The sequence below is a fragment of the Anthonomus grandis genome, chromosome 8, assembly GCF_022605725.1.
Source record: "Anthonomus grandis grandis chromosome 8, icAntGran1.3, whole genome shotgun sequence".
NCBI classification, from domain to species: domain Eukaryota; kingdom Metazoa; phylum Arthropoda; class Insecta; order Coleoptera; family Curculionidae; genus Anthonomus; species Anthonomus grandis.
Window position 1 is genome coordinate 3,658,211 of NC_065553.1, and position 17,654 is coordinate 3,675,864.

Sequence of the window (17,654 nt, forward strand, 5' to 3'; positions counted from 1 at the left end):
TATGGTGTCTCTTGAGAAAATAAAATGTTTTGTATAAACTCACGATATTTGCCCCCATTTCCTGACTAGTATAATTAATAAATTAAGAGTTATAAGTCCAAAATACTTTTAATGTTCCGCATCGTACTACAAAATCGTATAAAAATGGCGAGAACATTCAAGGGTAAAGTTAACAAAGAGCTCAATTTAAGAAAAAATTTGTTAAATTATTATCACTTTTAATAAAGATAAAAAATAATATAATTGTTCTGGCACCATTATCAGTCGTCCACCAAAAGTTCTTCATAAAAACTTTTTATTTTGTGTTCAAGTAAGTAGCCTTTAGATGTTCTGATATTAATAAGTTTTTAGTCTTGATAGGTTACATTTGAATTTTGACATTAGGGTAACCTGGTTTTGTACAAAGTCCATCGTACCTAGTATGTCTGATGCCAATTGGAAACGAATAACTTTTATACGTTATAAATGGGCCTTTTAAGTTCTTGTGGTAAAAAAAACTTTTTTTAAAATTATTTCCAGGCCATCAGAACTTTTTTCATCAGAAATTTATTTAATGATATTACACTCTTAACCTTCTTTACATTTATTTTGATTTTTTCTATCGTAAATAAACTTTGCCTCATTTATTACTAAATCACGATAAATCTACAATTGGTAGTTGCTTCAGAAACTCGACAAACCCTGAACATATCGGATTTTAAAATTAAACATTCAATGCCGGTCAATGCGTTGGTAAGGTGTTATTTGGTGGATTTGTATGATTTATAAAGCAAACGATGCGCGTAGTTATATAGAAACGATTTATGACAAAATGTCAAATAACGGATTTATCAAATTTCTCAAATAAGTTATTCATTTGGTGTAGTGCCACACAAGGTCTGATCTATTAGACCTTAGCCCGCTATTACACGCTTAGGACAATTATGGTTTGGTTTTGTCATTTAGCATTAAGAATAAGTAACTTATTTACCGTTATTATTGGTCTTAGGCTAACTTTAATTAGAGAAATGACTTTGTAGATCATTTTTTTGAAATAAAAGACTATAAATTTAGTATGAAAAACATAATTATTCGGCTGCATATTTATTTTAACTGATCCAAAGCTTAAAAGTTGTAATTGTCAGAATAATTGCTGAAAATTGCAGAAAATTGCGCCTGCTGAATTGATTTTACATATTTATCAAACGTGCGTAATTAACTTGTGGTCTGAATATAAATAAAATGAAAGTTTTTGTAAAAATTATTCCGCTTCGCGTTTTTTCGTGTAAACAGATCCTGGGCTAAGTGTTAATAAAAAAGGATATCCCGAATATTTTGAAAATATTAAACATAAAAATTGGCGGCAAATTATATTGATTTTATTGTGGATTTTAAATTTATGATATTCAGATTTTATTAATAAGCGCAAACTATTATGCCCAGTTGAAATAGCGCATTCTAATCCAAACAATCTAGAATATCGATTATAATTCGTTTTGTTTGTATTGTAAATGTTGTTTATATTGTACTTTCACAATACGTAACGACATATTTGATAAAAACAAAATATTGCAATAATGGCAACCGCAGAAGTTTTAGACCTTTCAAAGTCATTTGAAACCGATCTTTCCAACACCGAGGGCAACATGTTAAATAAAACGTTAAAATTTAAAACGGATTTAAGAATGTCCACTCCAAAACCTGTTCTACATATCGGAGCATCCGCTGAGGTACGTTTGTCGACTATCTTGCCACAAACACTACGACTATTTCCAAATTTAGTTTCAGAGACAGCCATCCGCTATGCCAAAAACCCCATACAAACCGGGAACGGGCTACAGCCGGGCCGGTACAGGATTTAAACCCACGACGAACTTCAAAAAACCAGGATCCGGAAAACCCCGTACGGGTTTTAGGCCTCAAACCGATACGGATCCTGTGAATCGGCCGATGACTGCCGTGAGAGGTGTGGGGTACACTTCTGGAGGCAACAAGCCGTTCGATCCACTCAATCAAGGATCAGTGGTGCAAACTCCACCGTTGGAATTACAAAAAGACGATTCGTAAGTACATTTTTATAGTATATGAGGTTATGTTAGCAATTTGCTTTACTGGCAATACCCTAACTTAGCTTTTAATCTAGATAACTCATACTTGGTGAACGTTTATTGAATTAATTAGATGGGGATTAAATGGAAAAAGATCCTTTCGACAGAAGACGGATCCTTTCTTCAGTGGCCCGAGTCTTATTTAATTGTTGTCCAAGTCCAATCTGGTGTGCCGCAGGGACCATTTTTATATTCCTAACATCAATTTTTTATAACCAAGCCTTCTCTACACATTCTTCAAAAATGTCACTAGTTTTACTAAATGTACAATCGTTGAGAAATCAATAATGTGATAATCTTTACGTTTTAAGGTAGCACTCGTTATCCTGATATAATATTAATTAATGAGCATTGGCTACAGCCAGGCCAATTTTTCTGTATCTTTGAATATAAGTTAATTCAAATAGAGAAAAGTTTTTTTTTTTATGGTGGAACGCGTATACTATTAAATAAGTCGTCTAGTCTTGACAGCTCTCGTATTGCCATTAATAAATTTTGAATTCACAATATTTAATAAGATAATTTTTCCGTCTGAACTTATTTCTATCAAATGTTCCATCTTCTTTAAAGGTTATTTTGGCGCGTGACTTGAATATTAATTTTTAATGATTACGATTCTTTAAACACTATAACCTGCTTGCAAATATGCTTGTGACATATGGATAAAATCTGCAAGTTAACAAGTCAACTTGGATTACAGCTAACTCTTCAACTTTGACTGATTGAATGAAGGCATCTTTTGAAGGAATTTAAAAGTGTCAAACTTCCAAGAGTAGTACTGGTAGATATGCCATCAGACCTAATGCCAACAAAAAACTACATACTCGGTCAACATACCAGACCAGAGCGGACTGGAATTAGAAACGGATAGAACTAGAGAAAGCGAACATCCGAGTATATTCAGACGGCTTCAAAACCAATTTTGGAGTAGAAGCTGGAATATGCTGGACTAACCCAAGGACAGAATCTATCTGCCTTAGGAAACACTCATCAATTTTTCAGGCGGTAGTACATGCCATTGAAAGTGACAGTCAGGCGGCTCTAAAAGCGCTAGAATCCACTATACCTGCACATCTAGAGCATTATGGAGCTGCAAAAACGAGCTCATATTGCTTGGAGAAGGGAAGAAAATTACCCTAACATGAATTTCAGAATATGCTGTGTATACAGGAAATGAAGCGGCTGACAAGGCTAAAGGGAGCAGAATCACATAAAAGCCTTAATGGCAGTGTATACCGGCCACTGCAGATTGCGTCAACAGTGTCAACACATAAATAGGATTGGTTTGGCGGAAGTCGCAGAATAGAGACTATGCATGAAGGAAGACGAGACTGCAGAGCACATCCTATGTAGATGTCCGGCACTAGAGAGAATCAGGCAGGCCATTTTCAGCCTGCCTAAGACGGAAGATATTAAGAATACTTCTCTTAGTCAAATTATCAAAGCCTTAAAGAGGGAGGACTTGATTAACACCTAGGAGTGAGCCGCAATAGACCTGGGGTCGCAATGGAGGGACACAAGGTGCCCCACTCACAACAAACCTAACCTAACTGATAGAAAATTTAGTACTGTGAATTTTATGCTTTATGTAATAGAATAGATTGGCAAAATTTAATATTAGTTTGGATCCTATTGCTGATTTTTACAAGATGTTGTTTGATGTATTTAATAAGTACGGCGTTTGTCTAACAATTATGTAGTTAAGAAAAAGCATAGGAATAATAAACTCTGGCTTATTAAAGGTTTGAAAATTTCAGGGAATAACATTCGCTCTCTAAACTGTTTAAAAAAATTCAGCATTAACGTCGAGACATTTCTTATTTATTGTAATAGTTATTGTAGTATTTATAGAATACTGCTAAAGTATGCTTGTGGAATGTACTGCAGTGGACGTCCTTATAATTCAAAAACAGCCAAAAGAAAAGTTGGTCTTAGATTGATGAATTTTATAACAACACATCTTATATTAGCCCAGATTCAGACCAGTTGAATAAGTTGCGGTCAATACTTCTTTGTTTGAAGGTCTGTTTCCCACTTGTTTGAAGTTCTTTTTCGTAGTTCCCATATTCTAGGGTGGTGAAGTTGACAATATTTCTAATTACCGCCCAATCTTATCAACGGTCATGGAATGGCTGAAGAAAAATGGAAGTCAAGAAAAGGGTCTGAGATTATTTTCAAAGAACTATAAGCGAAAGACAACTTAGGTTTTAAACATCTAAGAGTAATCAGGATACTATTTACAGTTTCGTTGGGAGTGATTATTTTGGTTTGAACGAGGTTACTGCATCGGCGGCGGTCTTCTATGATCTGCTCAAGGCCTTTGATTATGTGGATCATGGAATTTTGTCGTCGAAAATGGAAAGGTATTACTTTTGCGGAGTAATAAACTTCTGGTTTAGAGCTTACCTTGGGGGTCGATAAGAATCTGTTAAGCCAATCATTGGTTCTCAACATTAATTCCGGAGTTCCTCAAAAGGCTCTGTTCTTGGGCCGACTTTATTCTTGCTTTACATCAACGACCTTGTTAAAATTAATATCTCTGGAGAATTCACACTTTTCCCCGATGACACATCAACCCTGTGAAGAAGTAGTGAAATTGTGGGGGTTACATGTAACTATAGTAAGTGACCTCAAGATCATTAGAGACTTGTTTCCCTGTAATCTGAAATTTCTTGGCCTGGGCAAAAGACTCATATAGTCGGATTTAAATGTGAGGTAAATGGTATACTCTTGGATTGCCAGAAATTACAACATCTAAGTTTCTAGGTATTTTAATCGACCAAGAATTGCATTTCAGGATCAGGATATCCGTTAAGAAACGTTCATCAGGGTGTTTTGCTGTTCGAGTAGTAAGGAAATAAGTGAATCACCAACTGGACAGCGCAGACAATTTTTTTTTAGTTGAGTCTCACCTTAGGCGCGGTATACCATTCTGGGCTGTTGCTAATCAGGACCTATTAAATGTACTTTTCTTTTTTTATTAAAAAAAATACAGTCTGCTTTATTATTAACGTAACTCAAATAAAATCTTGCAGACCACACTTTGTGACTCAAAACTATTTAACTCTTACCTCTTCTCGTCTCTTATATGTATAAACCATGATGCGCTCCACTATGGCCTATTTTTCTGAGGAACAAGCTCATTTTTTTCTGTACTAATTCCAAATCTTCATTTGTAAAAAAAATCTCTAATTTATGAGAGTCGATAAATGTTTTAATTATTTACCAATAAGTTTGACAGCAGTTTGCTGTGTTAGGACTTTTCACCGCCTATTAAAGAAATGAAATTGAAATTACTTTTGCATCAGCCACATTACAATATGGATGAATTCTATCAGGATATGCTTTAACAATAAATCTGTAATTTTATTATTCGTCTCAATTAGGTAATATTGATAGGTACTATTGATGTAATATTTTTTGTATTTTAAATGTAATTTTGAAAGTTTTATTATATTACATAGATACTTAGGTCTTTTATGAGGCAATTCTTTTTTTATATATCTACATTCTTAAAAAGTTTTGGATATTAAAGTACTTTTTAAAATTAAATTAAATCAAATGCAGTGTGTTGATTGATCAATCGCTATTGTCGTCATCTCCTTGAGTGACCTTGAATCTGTTTCAAAATATAACAAGCGTTTTTGGTTATCCAATATATATCTGAAATAGCTTCAAATGCGCCTTAAATGTTGGGCTTTATCAGTAGATGTGATACAGATTTTGAAATTAGTGACTCCAATCGTTTATTCTATTAACCCCTTGTGCGTCTCCACTTGGAGTGTGGTTCATAATATTAAGAAGGAGGCAGCTCTTGAAAACAGAAAAAATGTGAGAGACTTGTCCGTTATTTCTCGCGTATTATCATATCTGCCAATTATGCCATTCACGGATCATCATGACAGGCAAATTCCTTTCGTAGTTCTGCACATAGAATCACGGCCATAACTCATTTATGACAGGAACAATAAGATTAGCACTTTAATAAATGAATTATTATGGATAACTAACTGTAATTATCGTTTGGTAGCCCAGAAGAAAAAATGCGACAACAAGAAAACAAGATAATGCAGCTGGTGGAGGAGTCGTGTTTGGCTCAAGGTGAGGGAGATCTTAAGAAAGCCTTAAGTAAAGCCAAGGAAGCGTCTTATAAGGAGCGCAGCTTAATTCGGATGCAAGAACAAAACGGTTTGGGAGATAACCACAACATCGATCTTACTTATGCCGTAAGTTTTTTTATGTAATAGGTGGTCTCACATGCTTGACATGTAGCAATTTCATTCTATATGTTGTTCTCCCAGGTACTGTTCAATCTTGGCAACCAGTATGCAGCAAACGACTTATATACGGAGGCCCTGAACACTTACCAAATGATTACCAAAAACCGAATGTTTGCCAGCGCTTATCGACTTAAAGTTAATATGGGCAACATTTACTTTAAGCAGGGCCAGTATCAGATGGCCGTCAAATTGTACCGGATGGCACTCGATCAAGTACCATCAAGTCAAAAAAATTTAAGGTATAACTATGCATTATCAATTAGAAATGACCAAAATAAGCAATTTTTATTTTAGGATAAAGATAATGCACAATATAGCGTTAGTCTTCGTGAAAATGGGACAGTGGGAGGAGGCGGTGAACAGTTTGGAATTTATTATGACCGAACAAGCATGTCATAGGGCTGGCCTGCATTTGGTCGCCTGTTGTCGGTAAGCACAAGCAAAAAAAATCTAAAAACTTAAAACTTTGGATGCGTAAATACTCAGGCGTTCAAATGCAACTGAAATACGTTTAAAGAGCGTTAAGTTAAACAGAAAACGGCAATGGTTCATCGATTCCCCGATTTCCCACTAGCATTTGACACTATCAAGAAAAATGCGAATCACTCTGTTTAATTGGGGAGGAGAAACGCTTTCTATACATGTATTTATTTAAAAAAATTATACGTAATTGGGATCATAATGTCAATATAGGGACCATTTTTCCTTTCATTCTTTTTTATTTTCTCAGAGCTCTTGAAGACCGAGACAGAATGAGAACAGCTTTTTCACTTTTGCTCTCGGTACCTTTGGATATAGCAGACGAAGATAAATATAATATAGAACAGGTAACTTCAGCGTGTGTTTTCAAAGTAAACAAAAACTTAAAAAGGTAAATGTTTTAGGATAATCCAGAAGATACTCTTCTAGCCTTAGCCATACGAGATGATGACCTGCACAAATACGAAACCATAAAACGTAAAGATGCAGAATATTGCATTCTTACCGCGGCAAAACTGATCGCGCCATTTATTGAAGATTCTTCAAATGATGGTAATTAATGTGCTGTTATTTGAGGGCAATGACTTATAATTGGGTACTTTTAGGGTACGACTGGTGTGTGGCATCCATAAAAAATTCTGAATACGCCCAGTTAGCATCAGATTTAGAAATTAATAAAGCTGTGATGTTTCTTAAGCAAAACCAGTTAAACGATGCCATCGAGACGTTGAAGGCGTTTGAAAAAGATTCTGATATTGTCTTGAATGCCGCCACAAATTTAAGTTTTATATACTATTTGGTAGGCAAACAGTTTTAAAAATAATTAAGCAATAAAAGCAATGATGTGCTTCAAAAACTCCTTTGGGGAAAAAAGAACTTGATAAAAAAGTACCTCTCAGTGCTAGGAATATTGAAAATCTTTGAAATGCTATTTCTAAAATGTGTTCGTTTATTATTACTTTATTATTAGATATTAAACTTTTTATTCAATATCTAAGATAAATTTATTTTTAATAATTTTAGAATTATAAAATCACTATTTGGTGTTGCTAAAGTAGTTTTAAGTCGGTAACTCTTTAAGTAAGTGATTCTAAAGTAAAACGATTTTTTGCAATATTATTCGTTTAAAGCGCCTGAGAATTAAAGAAATTCGTTCTGCTTCGTCATTGTTCATGTTTCCGAATCGTACGTAATAATTGGTTTAAGTATACTGCCAAATATCTCCGTATTTTAGAGTTCCTAGATGGACCTATACCTAGAGCCGGATAACAGGTCTTGTAAGGCGAAATAACATTTATTGCCTTTTTATATACTTGCTTTTATTTCGTCACTGATATCGTTATCCGAGGTTATAACTGCTCCTAGATACTGAAATAATTGGTTTACTCATTCGAAATTGTAGGTGTCATGGTTATTTTTTCCTATTCTGTCCCTTCCTGCCATCTGTCTAAAATAAACTACAGATTGCAGAAATCAAAATTGTTCTACTTTAGCCAATTTTTAGCCTATGATAACGTTTCTTACGTAGGGTTGATCCTCACAATATTTTCAATCGTACTTAGAAAATAATAAAAAATATCTGTAATTGCCTGGAAGTAATTTGAAAAGTGCAAGAATAACTAAAAATTAAAATTTTTTAATTTTTATTCAAAAACCTTACAACTGGCGAGCACTGGGTCTTGGCGAGCAAAACCGGCTCTAGCTCGGAAAGTATTAAACCTACAAAAATTGTTTGTAAAAAAAATATTTAATAAAAAACTATTTGCAAAAATAACTAATTAAATTTTAACTAAAAGAAAGAACGTTTTCCAATGAAAACAAGAACTGAGAATCAAAAAAACAAAACAATTATCGTATTGTAATAATGTAATTTTAAAGTTTTTGTAAACCCATGATTGGTCCCATTCTCATGTATGTTAATTCGTTTTAACCTTGTCTGAGGCACTAGATCTGTAAGATGTATGGACGGAACCCCTTAATTTGTTATCCCTGATGATGGACATCTTATATGTCCGAAACATGTAGGATCAATATTTGAAATAAATTGAGTGGAGGATGAACGAAGTATCCTTAGTTACCCATTGATCTATTAACTCCACTGCAAGAATGGACTACTTCTTCAGTTCTTTCTTTAATTAAAAACTTCATTGAAGTTCATAAAAAAGTGACCATTAAAAGACTTAAAAAACATAATGCGAAAATCACCCTCAAACCAAAATTGCTCCAGTTACGCCAATTTTTAATCCATTGACTTTGAACTTTCTTGGAATTTGAACTGATTTAATTCTAGCAAGGAGATTATGAAACTGCCTTAAAATACAGCGAAACCGTAGAACGCTCCAAAACCCCTAACGCTAACGCATTCGTAAACTACGGGGCTTGTCTAATGGCTAAAGGTGACCTCGATAGAGCTGTAGAGTGTTTCCAAAAAGCCCTGGAACTCGAAAGTAACCACTTCGAAGCCATTTTTAACTTGGGTAAGTCTTAAGTACACTTAATGGTGTGCACTGTCTCATATAAGCGTTCTAGGTCTATGTATGAAACGTCAAGGTCACTACATAGAAGCCTTGTCATGCTTCCAGCGTTTTACTGGTTCTCTCGCTTTGTTGCCTGCTGTGGTAAGTCAAGTGGCTAACTTACTGGAGCTGATTGGAGATACTGAGGCAGCCGCTGATACTTACCAGCAGCTACTTGGTCTTGTGCCTACTGATGCAAAGGCTTTGCAAAAATTGGGAGAGTTGTTTGACCAGGAAGGAGATAAACAACAGGCTCACCATTATCATATAGATGTAAGTGATTTTGGATATACCGGGTAACACAGAAAAAAGGGAACACTTAATAACTTTTTTACTTTTCAAGATAAACAAATGAAATTTGGTATATCAATAGAATATTTAGAAGAGCATCTTTTGACTCAGGAAGTGACACTAACTTTCTTATTTTAAATGGGACACTTGGTATATTATTACGTATTCAGATAGAAAATAATATTCTAAAAACAATCATACTATATTTGCTACCTTTTATTTTATACTCATAGAAAAAATCGTTTTTTTTTTTAAATTTTAATTGGGTTCCATGAATGTCCAAACCATTAATTTTGGCATTTACTTAATTTTTTTTAATAGCACATTATTGGAAAGAACCACTTTTGAAATGCAGTTTCTTTTTCCCAATAATTTGACATGATTATTTTTTAAATCGGTTGATAAATAAGCCCATAAGAAGAAAAAAACATAAATAAACGCATTTAATTAATAAAAATAGCATAGATGGCTTTAATTGCGTGAATAGGCTGTGTCAATTGACATAATACACGACATCTTGTCAAGCGTAATTATTATTTGTTATTTAAATTTGCCAATATTTGAAATGTTTACCAATGAAGAAAAAGTTGTGTGCCGCACGCTATATTCCCGCGCTTACGTACTTTCATTAGACAAGAGAGTGGTCGTTTCCAGTGGCGAAGCGTACGAGTAGACAAGGTAGACACTGTCTACCCAAAGTTATCCAGTTATTTGTTATTAATTTATCACGTAATTATTTCATGTAATTGTTGAATTAAAATTAAAAAAAAAATTCTCCATCTTTCTCTTTTCCCTTTTCTTCTTGTCTTGTTTCTGGCCATCAGAAGGAGAGGCCACTTCTTCTTTCTGTCTACGGTTTGTTCCATGTTTATCAATACAGTCAGAATTCAAAATAGCTATACGATCGTAAAAATACAGGCATGTTTATATTTTCCTCAAAAATAAATTAGTAAACTTTTAAATAAATACTTATTTAGTCTTTCAGATACTACCCTAGTAACCTCTCAGTAATCGAATGGTTGGGTTCCTACTACATCGAGATGCAGGTGGTAGAGAAAGCGTTGACTTACTTCGAAAAGGCCGCCCTAATGCAACCGGGAGAACCCAAATGGAACATGATGGTGGCGGGTTGTCATCGCAGAAGTGGTAACATGCATAAAGCCCTCACTCTCTATCAGGAAATCCATAAGCAATTCCCTGAAAACGCCGAATGTCTGAGATTCTTGATCAGACTGTGCAGCGATCTCGGCATGAGAGAAGCTCAGGACTACGTGACGGAACTGAAAAAGCTGGAGAAGATTAAGGAGGTGCGGGAGAGGGTCAACAGTAGCAGACCTGGTATATATTAATTATTATTTAACTTAGGTTCCATATGATTTTAATTAATATTTAAAGGGTCTCGTCGGAGTAACAGTGGACTCTCATCCAGAGCTGGATCAGGATTCAGTCCTGTGCCGGAGCATGTGGCGGTGGCAAGTCCCCCACCTCTTTCCGGTTCGACCAATAGGAACATGCGGCATGTGAGGAGTGTGCGTGGGCAAACTAGTACAAGCGCGAGCAGTTCTGACTCGGGAATTGGACAGAATATTAATTTTGGTAAGAAGGTGAAATATTTAGTTTTTCTATATTAATAGGCAAGTAAGCTATAGTCAAAATCACTCTTATCGTGCGGGTGTGTCGGATTATCAACGACAAACTTTTGTAGTTACGTTTCATTTCAATTTGCGCAACAACGTTTTTTAACTACAACGAAACAGATATATGCAGCGTTAATGTATCAAAAGAAGATAAAATGATAAATGTCAGTGGTTCTAAAACAATTACTTTCATAACAAACATGCCTGTCTCGTTTCGATTGACGGATAACACTATTTGTCACAAGATAATTTAAATTTCAAACTATGGAAAAGAAAAAGCCTTTTTGTGGATTTCTAAATCCTCAAGCCAAAAAAATGGTACTTAATGTTATTAATTACTTCGAGAACGAAAAAGAAAATAAAGGGCTGCCTAAGAATGTACAAGAAGAAATAGCTAAAGCGCTTGGAATTAGTTTAAGAATGGTGCAAAAGGTGAAAACAAGAACAATCTTATTCCCAAGAAGGAAAAAAAGTGTAAAAGGAAGAAGCCGAAGACTGAAGATTTAAGTGAATGTGTAAAAATGGAAGTAAGGGATAGGAATGCTAATTAGCTATATAGGCTAAAAACAAATATAACGCTGCCATTTCTGAGGGATGTTTTAAAGCAACGCGGCACTTTGGAAATTGGACTTTCTGCTTTATCAAAATTAATTAAAAGCATAGGTTTTCGCTATAAAAAAGACTGCAATAGAAGATATTGGTGTGAACTACCAAATATTGTGAGCCAACGAATAGGATTTTTAAGACAATATACACAAAATGAAAAATCAAAGTTAAGGAAAGTGGTATTCTTAGATGAAACTTGAATATTTTCAAACAGGAGTGGAATAAAATCTTGGCAAGATGAATCTATGAAAAGCGTGAAAAGAAAAAAAGGATGTGGTCAGGAAAAACGATTTATTATTTTACATGTCGGGTCTTCAATGGGATTCGTTGCAGGTGCAAGTTTAATTTTTTCTTCTAAGTCTAAAAGTATGGATTATTATGACCATATGAATTGCGAAATGTTTGAAAAATGGTTAAAGGAACAGTTAATACCAAACTTGCAAGAACCTTCCTTAATAGTATTAGACAATGCGTCGTATCATTCAAGAACTTTGAATAAACAACCAAATGGAAGTTGGAGAAAAAGCAAAATTTATGAATGGTTAGTAAAAGAAAATCAGAATCCCTCGCCATAAAATCCAAACTTCTTTCAATTGCAAAATCGCTGAAAAGACCAAAAATATTTGCTGTTGACGAAATAGTACGTGAATATGGCCATGAAGTTTTAAGATTGCCACCATACCATTGTCAGTTTAATGCCATTGAGCTTATATGGGCAGGGTCAAAATCTTATTATGAGAAGCATGTGGGTGCTTAGATCTGACCAGGTTGAAGCTGTTTGGAATGAGGCATTGAATCACATCACAAAGGAGTATTGGCGGAAATCAGTGGATCACACAGAAAACATTATTAGAACCTGGTGGAAGAGAGAAAAAGTACTCGATATCCAAGTTGAACCATTGATCATTGCTCCATTTGAAGAAGATTCGGAAAATAACGAAGAGTTTTGCGACTCTGTTAGTGAAAATGATAGTTATAATTAGTTTCTTTTTTTAGTCAAATTTGTTACTTTATTTTTACACATTCACTTAAATCTTCAGTCTTCGGCTTCTTCCTTTTACACTTTATTTCCTGCTTGGAAATACGATTGTTCTTGTTTTCATATACAACCTTTTGCACCATTTTTAAACTAATTCCAAGCGCTTTAGCTACTTCTTCTTGTACATTCTAAGCAATCCCTTATTTCCTTTTTCGTTATTAAAATAATTAGTTTTCTTTTTGCATTTCGTTTATTATTTAGGTATGATTAAAAAGTACAAAATTTTTTTTTTAAACAAAGCTAAGTAAATATATTGGTGAATGCGCTGGGAGATAGATATGCCCGGCGCATTCTCCATTTTTTTAATAGTTAGTTTCAATCTTTTTTGCCTTGTAATGTGTAAATAAATAAATATTCATAGGAAAACGACATTTTAAAAAACTGTCGTAGCTCCCCTCGTATTTTCGCCAGCCGCATTCACCATGCGGCAAACAAAGTTAAATAAATGAATTGGTGAATCGCTGGGAGATAGAAATGCCCGCCGCATTCACCAGTTTTTTTTTCTTAGTTATTTTTCATCTTTTTTTGACTTTTAACGGATATAAAAGAAAAGATAACACAACTTTTTTAATTTTCTGTGCATCAACGTATAGATTGTAACATGAACTTGTCTTTAAACAAAGAAAGTAGTTTTCTGGTCTCTGACTGCACTGCATCACACACAATACAAATTAATTGTTTGTCATTATACCAAAATGTATAGTTTCCCAATAATTATTACAAAAAAACACAATCACACATAAACAAAGAAGAAGACAAGATCAAATAATCGTTAAAAATTAGACGCTGTGCCCTGAAATCGACAAATTAGTATGTTATGCACATACATAGGGTCATGCTAAATCGTATGCTAATTTCTCAAAAATTTAGGTAACAACCATTTTTAAATGAAATATGTACAATTTTAATGAAAGGCTAGGGAGGCATTTTTGCTCTCATAAAAAAATATAAAATGCTTAGATTTAGATATTATTGCGTAAAGAAAAATTGTTATTGAGAATTCCGTCTATTTCGGACAATTTTTCAAAAAAGAAAAGTAAATATTATGTCTGGCAACTTAGCAGAATATCAGGGATTCTAGGCATATACCGATGAGGCGTATACCCAACGGGCTTTATACTTATGGGCTTTTTCACGTCATGAAAGGAAATAACCAACGTATGTTTTACATGTCGAATCTCGGATACGTAGTATTCCGTTTTGTTCTCGTACATTTTTACGGCGTTAAATGCATCACGTCAGTTAATAATTATGATCTAAGGTGTATACGCGGCTTTAATATGTCACATGACGGCGTCCAATGTATTGTCAAACTCTCAAGGAAATAACATTTTGGCAGCCACTGATTTTTCAATTTGATTTATATTACATGGTGAGCTTTGAACCCGCACGATAAGAGCGAAGGCGACTATACCAGTAGTTCTACTGTTTTTGACATTTATGAAACTGACGTTGATTCATTTAGACATTCCACTATAGGATTCTGATTGGTTAAATTGAATCGAGAAGACTCATCTCCGCGCTTCCCAGATTAGGTGACGCATACGTAAAACTGAACGATCCCTGGATTCGCAAAGTAGACACCTCGGCGCTGTTAATCAGAAGTAGACCTCCCTCTTCTTGGTTACTTTGCACGTGGCAGTATTCTATCGTTGTAATTAATATTACTGTTTCGCAAACGACAACACTATCAATTGTAAAAAGGTGGGTCCACAGCGCCGATGTGAGTACTTCCTGAAACTAATTATCGTTCGTTTTTGGGTTAGCACGCTTAGCATGCAGCTCAGTCTTCTTGATTTGAATAAATCTTGGTACAATGTTAAAGTACAAGTACAATATTAAAGTGGTGCCGAAATGCAGAATAGAATGATGAGATTATTGATGTAGGTCTGGTAAAGGCTGAAATTATTTTTTTTTAAACTTATGCAATTTTTTTTTGTTCTCTTTATGAAATGGGTGTTTATATATTAGTTAAAAATTTAATTAATAAAGTAACTAATGTAATTACTAAAATAACTAATTTAACTACCCCTCTATTTTTATTCTTTCACCCTGTGGAAAAAATGTGCGATAAAAATGTTGTAGTAGTGTTTATTTAGCTGAACATTTTATATATAGGGTGATACAAAAAAACGCTAGAAACAAAAAAAAATGGAACATTAATACTTTTTGTGCAGCGAGATCCATTTTATTACGCCATATTCCACTCTGGGTTTCACCCACGAACTTAATAAATATATCTGGACTGCCATTTTCAATGAAAAGTAAATGAGCACTACTAGGTAGCCGCCATTTTGCGTGATGGTTTCCTTTCGATGTTGGTCACTCTGACAATTTTCAGTTGTGCCAATTGTAGGAAAACAAAACAGTTAAAGTTTTTCGGAGGGTATGTTTACAAAAACAAAATAGAAAGTTACATTTAGTTAAGAATTTAAGATAGTTGCGTTAGGTATGGGATTTTTCTTGTACTTTAAGAATTTCGTTAAAATTTATGAAAGAAAGTAATCCTCACCTGAAATCAGATAAAGTTTCAATTAACTTGCAATAGATGCATGCACTTTCAAATATTTTTTTTATTATTTTGATAAATTTGAATGTTATAAATCCTAATACCATGAAAATGATGATTTTCATTAAAATTTTTGCTTGTGTTTACATAACCAATTTAGTTAAAAACTCTTTTATTTTATTTCTATTTTTGCTTTACGACTTTTACTTTCCTTCTATGTACAGTGTTTTCACATTACTAAGTACAACTATCTATAAAAATCAAAATATAGATGATTTTAAGAGTAGCTTAATAACTTAATAGCTACTAGATAGATTGTATGTACTACTAAATTGTACTTAGATATCAAGGTTGTATTATTCTTACAGATCCCACAAATTATTCTGATCCTCTTGGACCCTTGCCCGCTAGACCCAGAACGGGAGCTGGCAAACCGATCGATTTCGATGATTTTGGAAACGATGATTTAGGTGATGATTTATTGCCTGAATAATATTTTTTTATTAGGGCTTTTATTTTATAATGTGTTTGCAGCAAATAGAGTTTCTTACTGAGTAAAAATAAAAATAGTTAATAAAACCCTTTCGTAAAAATGTTTGAAGTTCTTTAACCCTTATCGGTAAAAAATAATATTTAAAAATCCCAATTTAAAAAAAAGTGAATTATTTCATTCAAAGTGAGAAATTTCCATCATTTCCCCTGTGAAAAACTGTCCCTAAAATATCAAAAACTAATTCCAAATGACATCACATGCCTCTAAAAAAAATGAAAACTTATTTTCAAAAATCCAAGAACACAAGAAGTGTTTCATCAGCCCAGAGTATATAAACAATCCATCTTCATATGTCATGAACTAAAAACCACTTTAAATGCCTGTGATAAAATTGGAAATTACTCGTATAATTTAAGGAATTACTTTAAATGCTAATGGATAATTTGAACTGCTTCAAGAGAATGAACTCGTATACTAACAAAGATAGATCATAAAGTTACATCAAAAACTAAAAATACCTAAAAGGCTTTAAATGCCTGAAATAAAATTAAAACTTCTGGAAGAAAAGAAGAAATTACTTTAAATACCTGAAATAAAATAGAAAATTTAAATGACTGAGCTATGAAAGAATCATGAAGAAATGTCGTGAAATTAGGGTAAAGGGCCAAATATCCCCTATAATATAATCGTATCCCCTAAGATATATTTTATTTTAGAGGGGATAATATAAATGAAAAAATAAAAAAAGGTATTTAAACATAAACTTTCTTTTTTTGTTAGCAAAATGCTACAACCATTACACTATAACAAAATTATGGTTTTCAAAAAATACTGTAAAAAGTACGTAATAAGAGCATTGATTTTAATTCGTATATAGATTTGTACACTACAGTTGTCGCAGCTTTCCTTTCTATTTTCGGTGCAAATTATGCAGTGCCATTCTTCATTTCCGCCGCTTTCTGATGTCTGATTTTTTTGATCTGTCTGATCTGATGTCTGATCTGATCTTGTACAATTTTAATTTTTCAAATCGAAGACAGTTTTTGGAGATTAAACCTTATATCTTGATGTAAATCATTTGATGGTGCTGTTCTATCTACGGAGACACTGATGAATCTTCAAAATGTGCATGTGGATCGTTGTCGATCATTAAATCATTAACATTTCTATCGTAGCTTTTCATATTTTAAATTAATCTTTTCTATGGATTTTTAGAGTTGTTTTGTGTTAAGTATCACTTTCTCCATTACTTTCATCTAAATGGGTTTTATCTTCCTCTTTCACACTTAGGATAACCATTACAACACAAATCTTCTTTTCTGATCTTTAACATTGCCAGAGAGAGAATGTGGACGCCGATTGATCGATATCAACTGCATGCAAAACAGGTGACTGGGAGAAACTGAGCGAATTCTTTGTCGGAAAGGCACAGTTGTCTGCACTTTACTTCGTTATCTTAATATCTTATACAAATGCCTTTGAACCTGGTTAGTGATATCGTGAATTTATAATGCGTAGAAACAAGAACAGTGGTCCCAAAGAGAACTTCATGGAAGACATTATAACGAATTCAGCCAACCATATAATTATAAACAGGCATCTAATAGATGGTTGTTAATCGAAGAACTTTTTCCTGAATGAATGAATCCTGAATCTTTGAATGCGTTTATATAAAAATTTGAAACTTGGCACACATCATTAGCAACCTAAATACTA

General features: G+C 33.7%; 1 protein-coding gene across 1 annotated transcript; it reads left to right on the top strand.

The window, feature by feature from the left end:
- The first annotated feature begins 1,406 nt into the window (after positions 1-1,406).
- On the top strand, positions 1,407-16,042 carry LOC126739827 (intraflagellar transport protein 88 homolog). Its single transcript, XM_050445647.1, has 13 exons — positions 1,407-1,709; positions 1,762-2,042; positions 6,118-6,313; positions 6,389-6,606; positions 6,662-6,796; positions 7,098-7,194; positions 7,252-7,399; positions 7,453-7,646; positions 9,138-9,324; positions 9,377-9,636; positions 10,632-10,992; positions 11,050-11,250; positions 15,814-16,042. The coding sequence occupies exons 1-13, from the start codon at positions 1,557-1,559 to the stop codon at positions 15,936-15,938; spliced, it is 2,556 nt and encodes an 851-aa protein (XP_050301604.1). The 5' UTR covers positions 1,407-1,556; the 3' UTR covers positions 15,939-16,042.
- Positions 16,043-17,654: the final 1,612 nt, after the last annotated feature.

What these genes read in the sequence shown, in the direction of transcription:
- LOC126739827 (XM_050445647.1), top strand. Translation starts at nt 1,557, where the DNA reads ATGGCAACCGCAGAAGTTTTAGACCTTTCAAAGTCATTTGAAACCGAT. An exon ending in TGAAGATTCTTCAAATGATG is followed by an intron (nt 7,400 to 7,452) that starts GTAATTAATGTG and finishes GGGTACTTTTAG; the next exon opens with GGTACGACTGGTGTGTGGCA. An exon ending in TAAGTTTTATATACTATTTG is followed by an intron (nt 7,647 to 9,137) that starts GTAGGCAAACAG and finishes ATTTAATTCTAG; the next exon opens with CAAGGAGATTATGAAACTGC.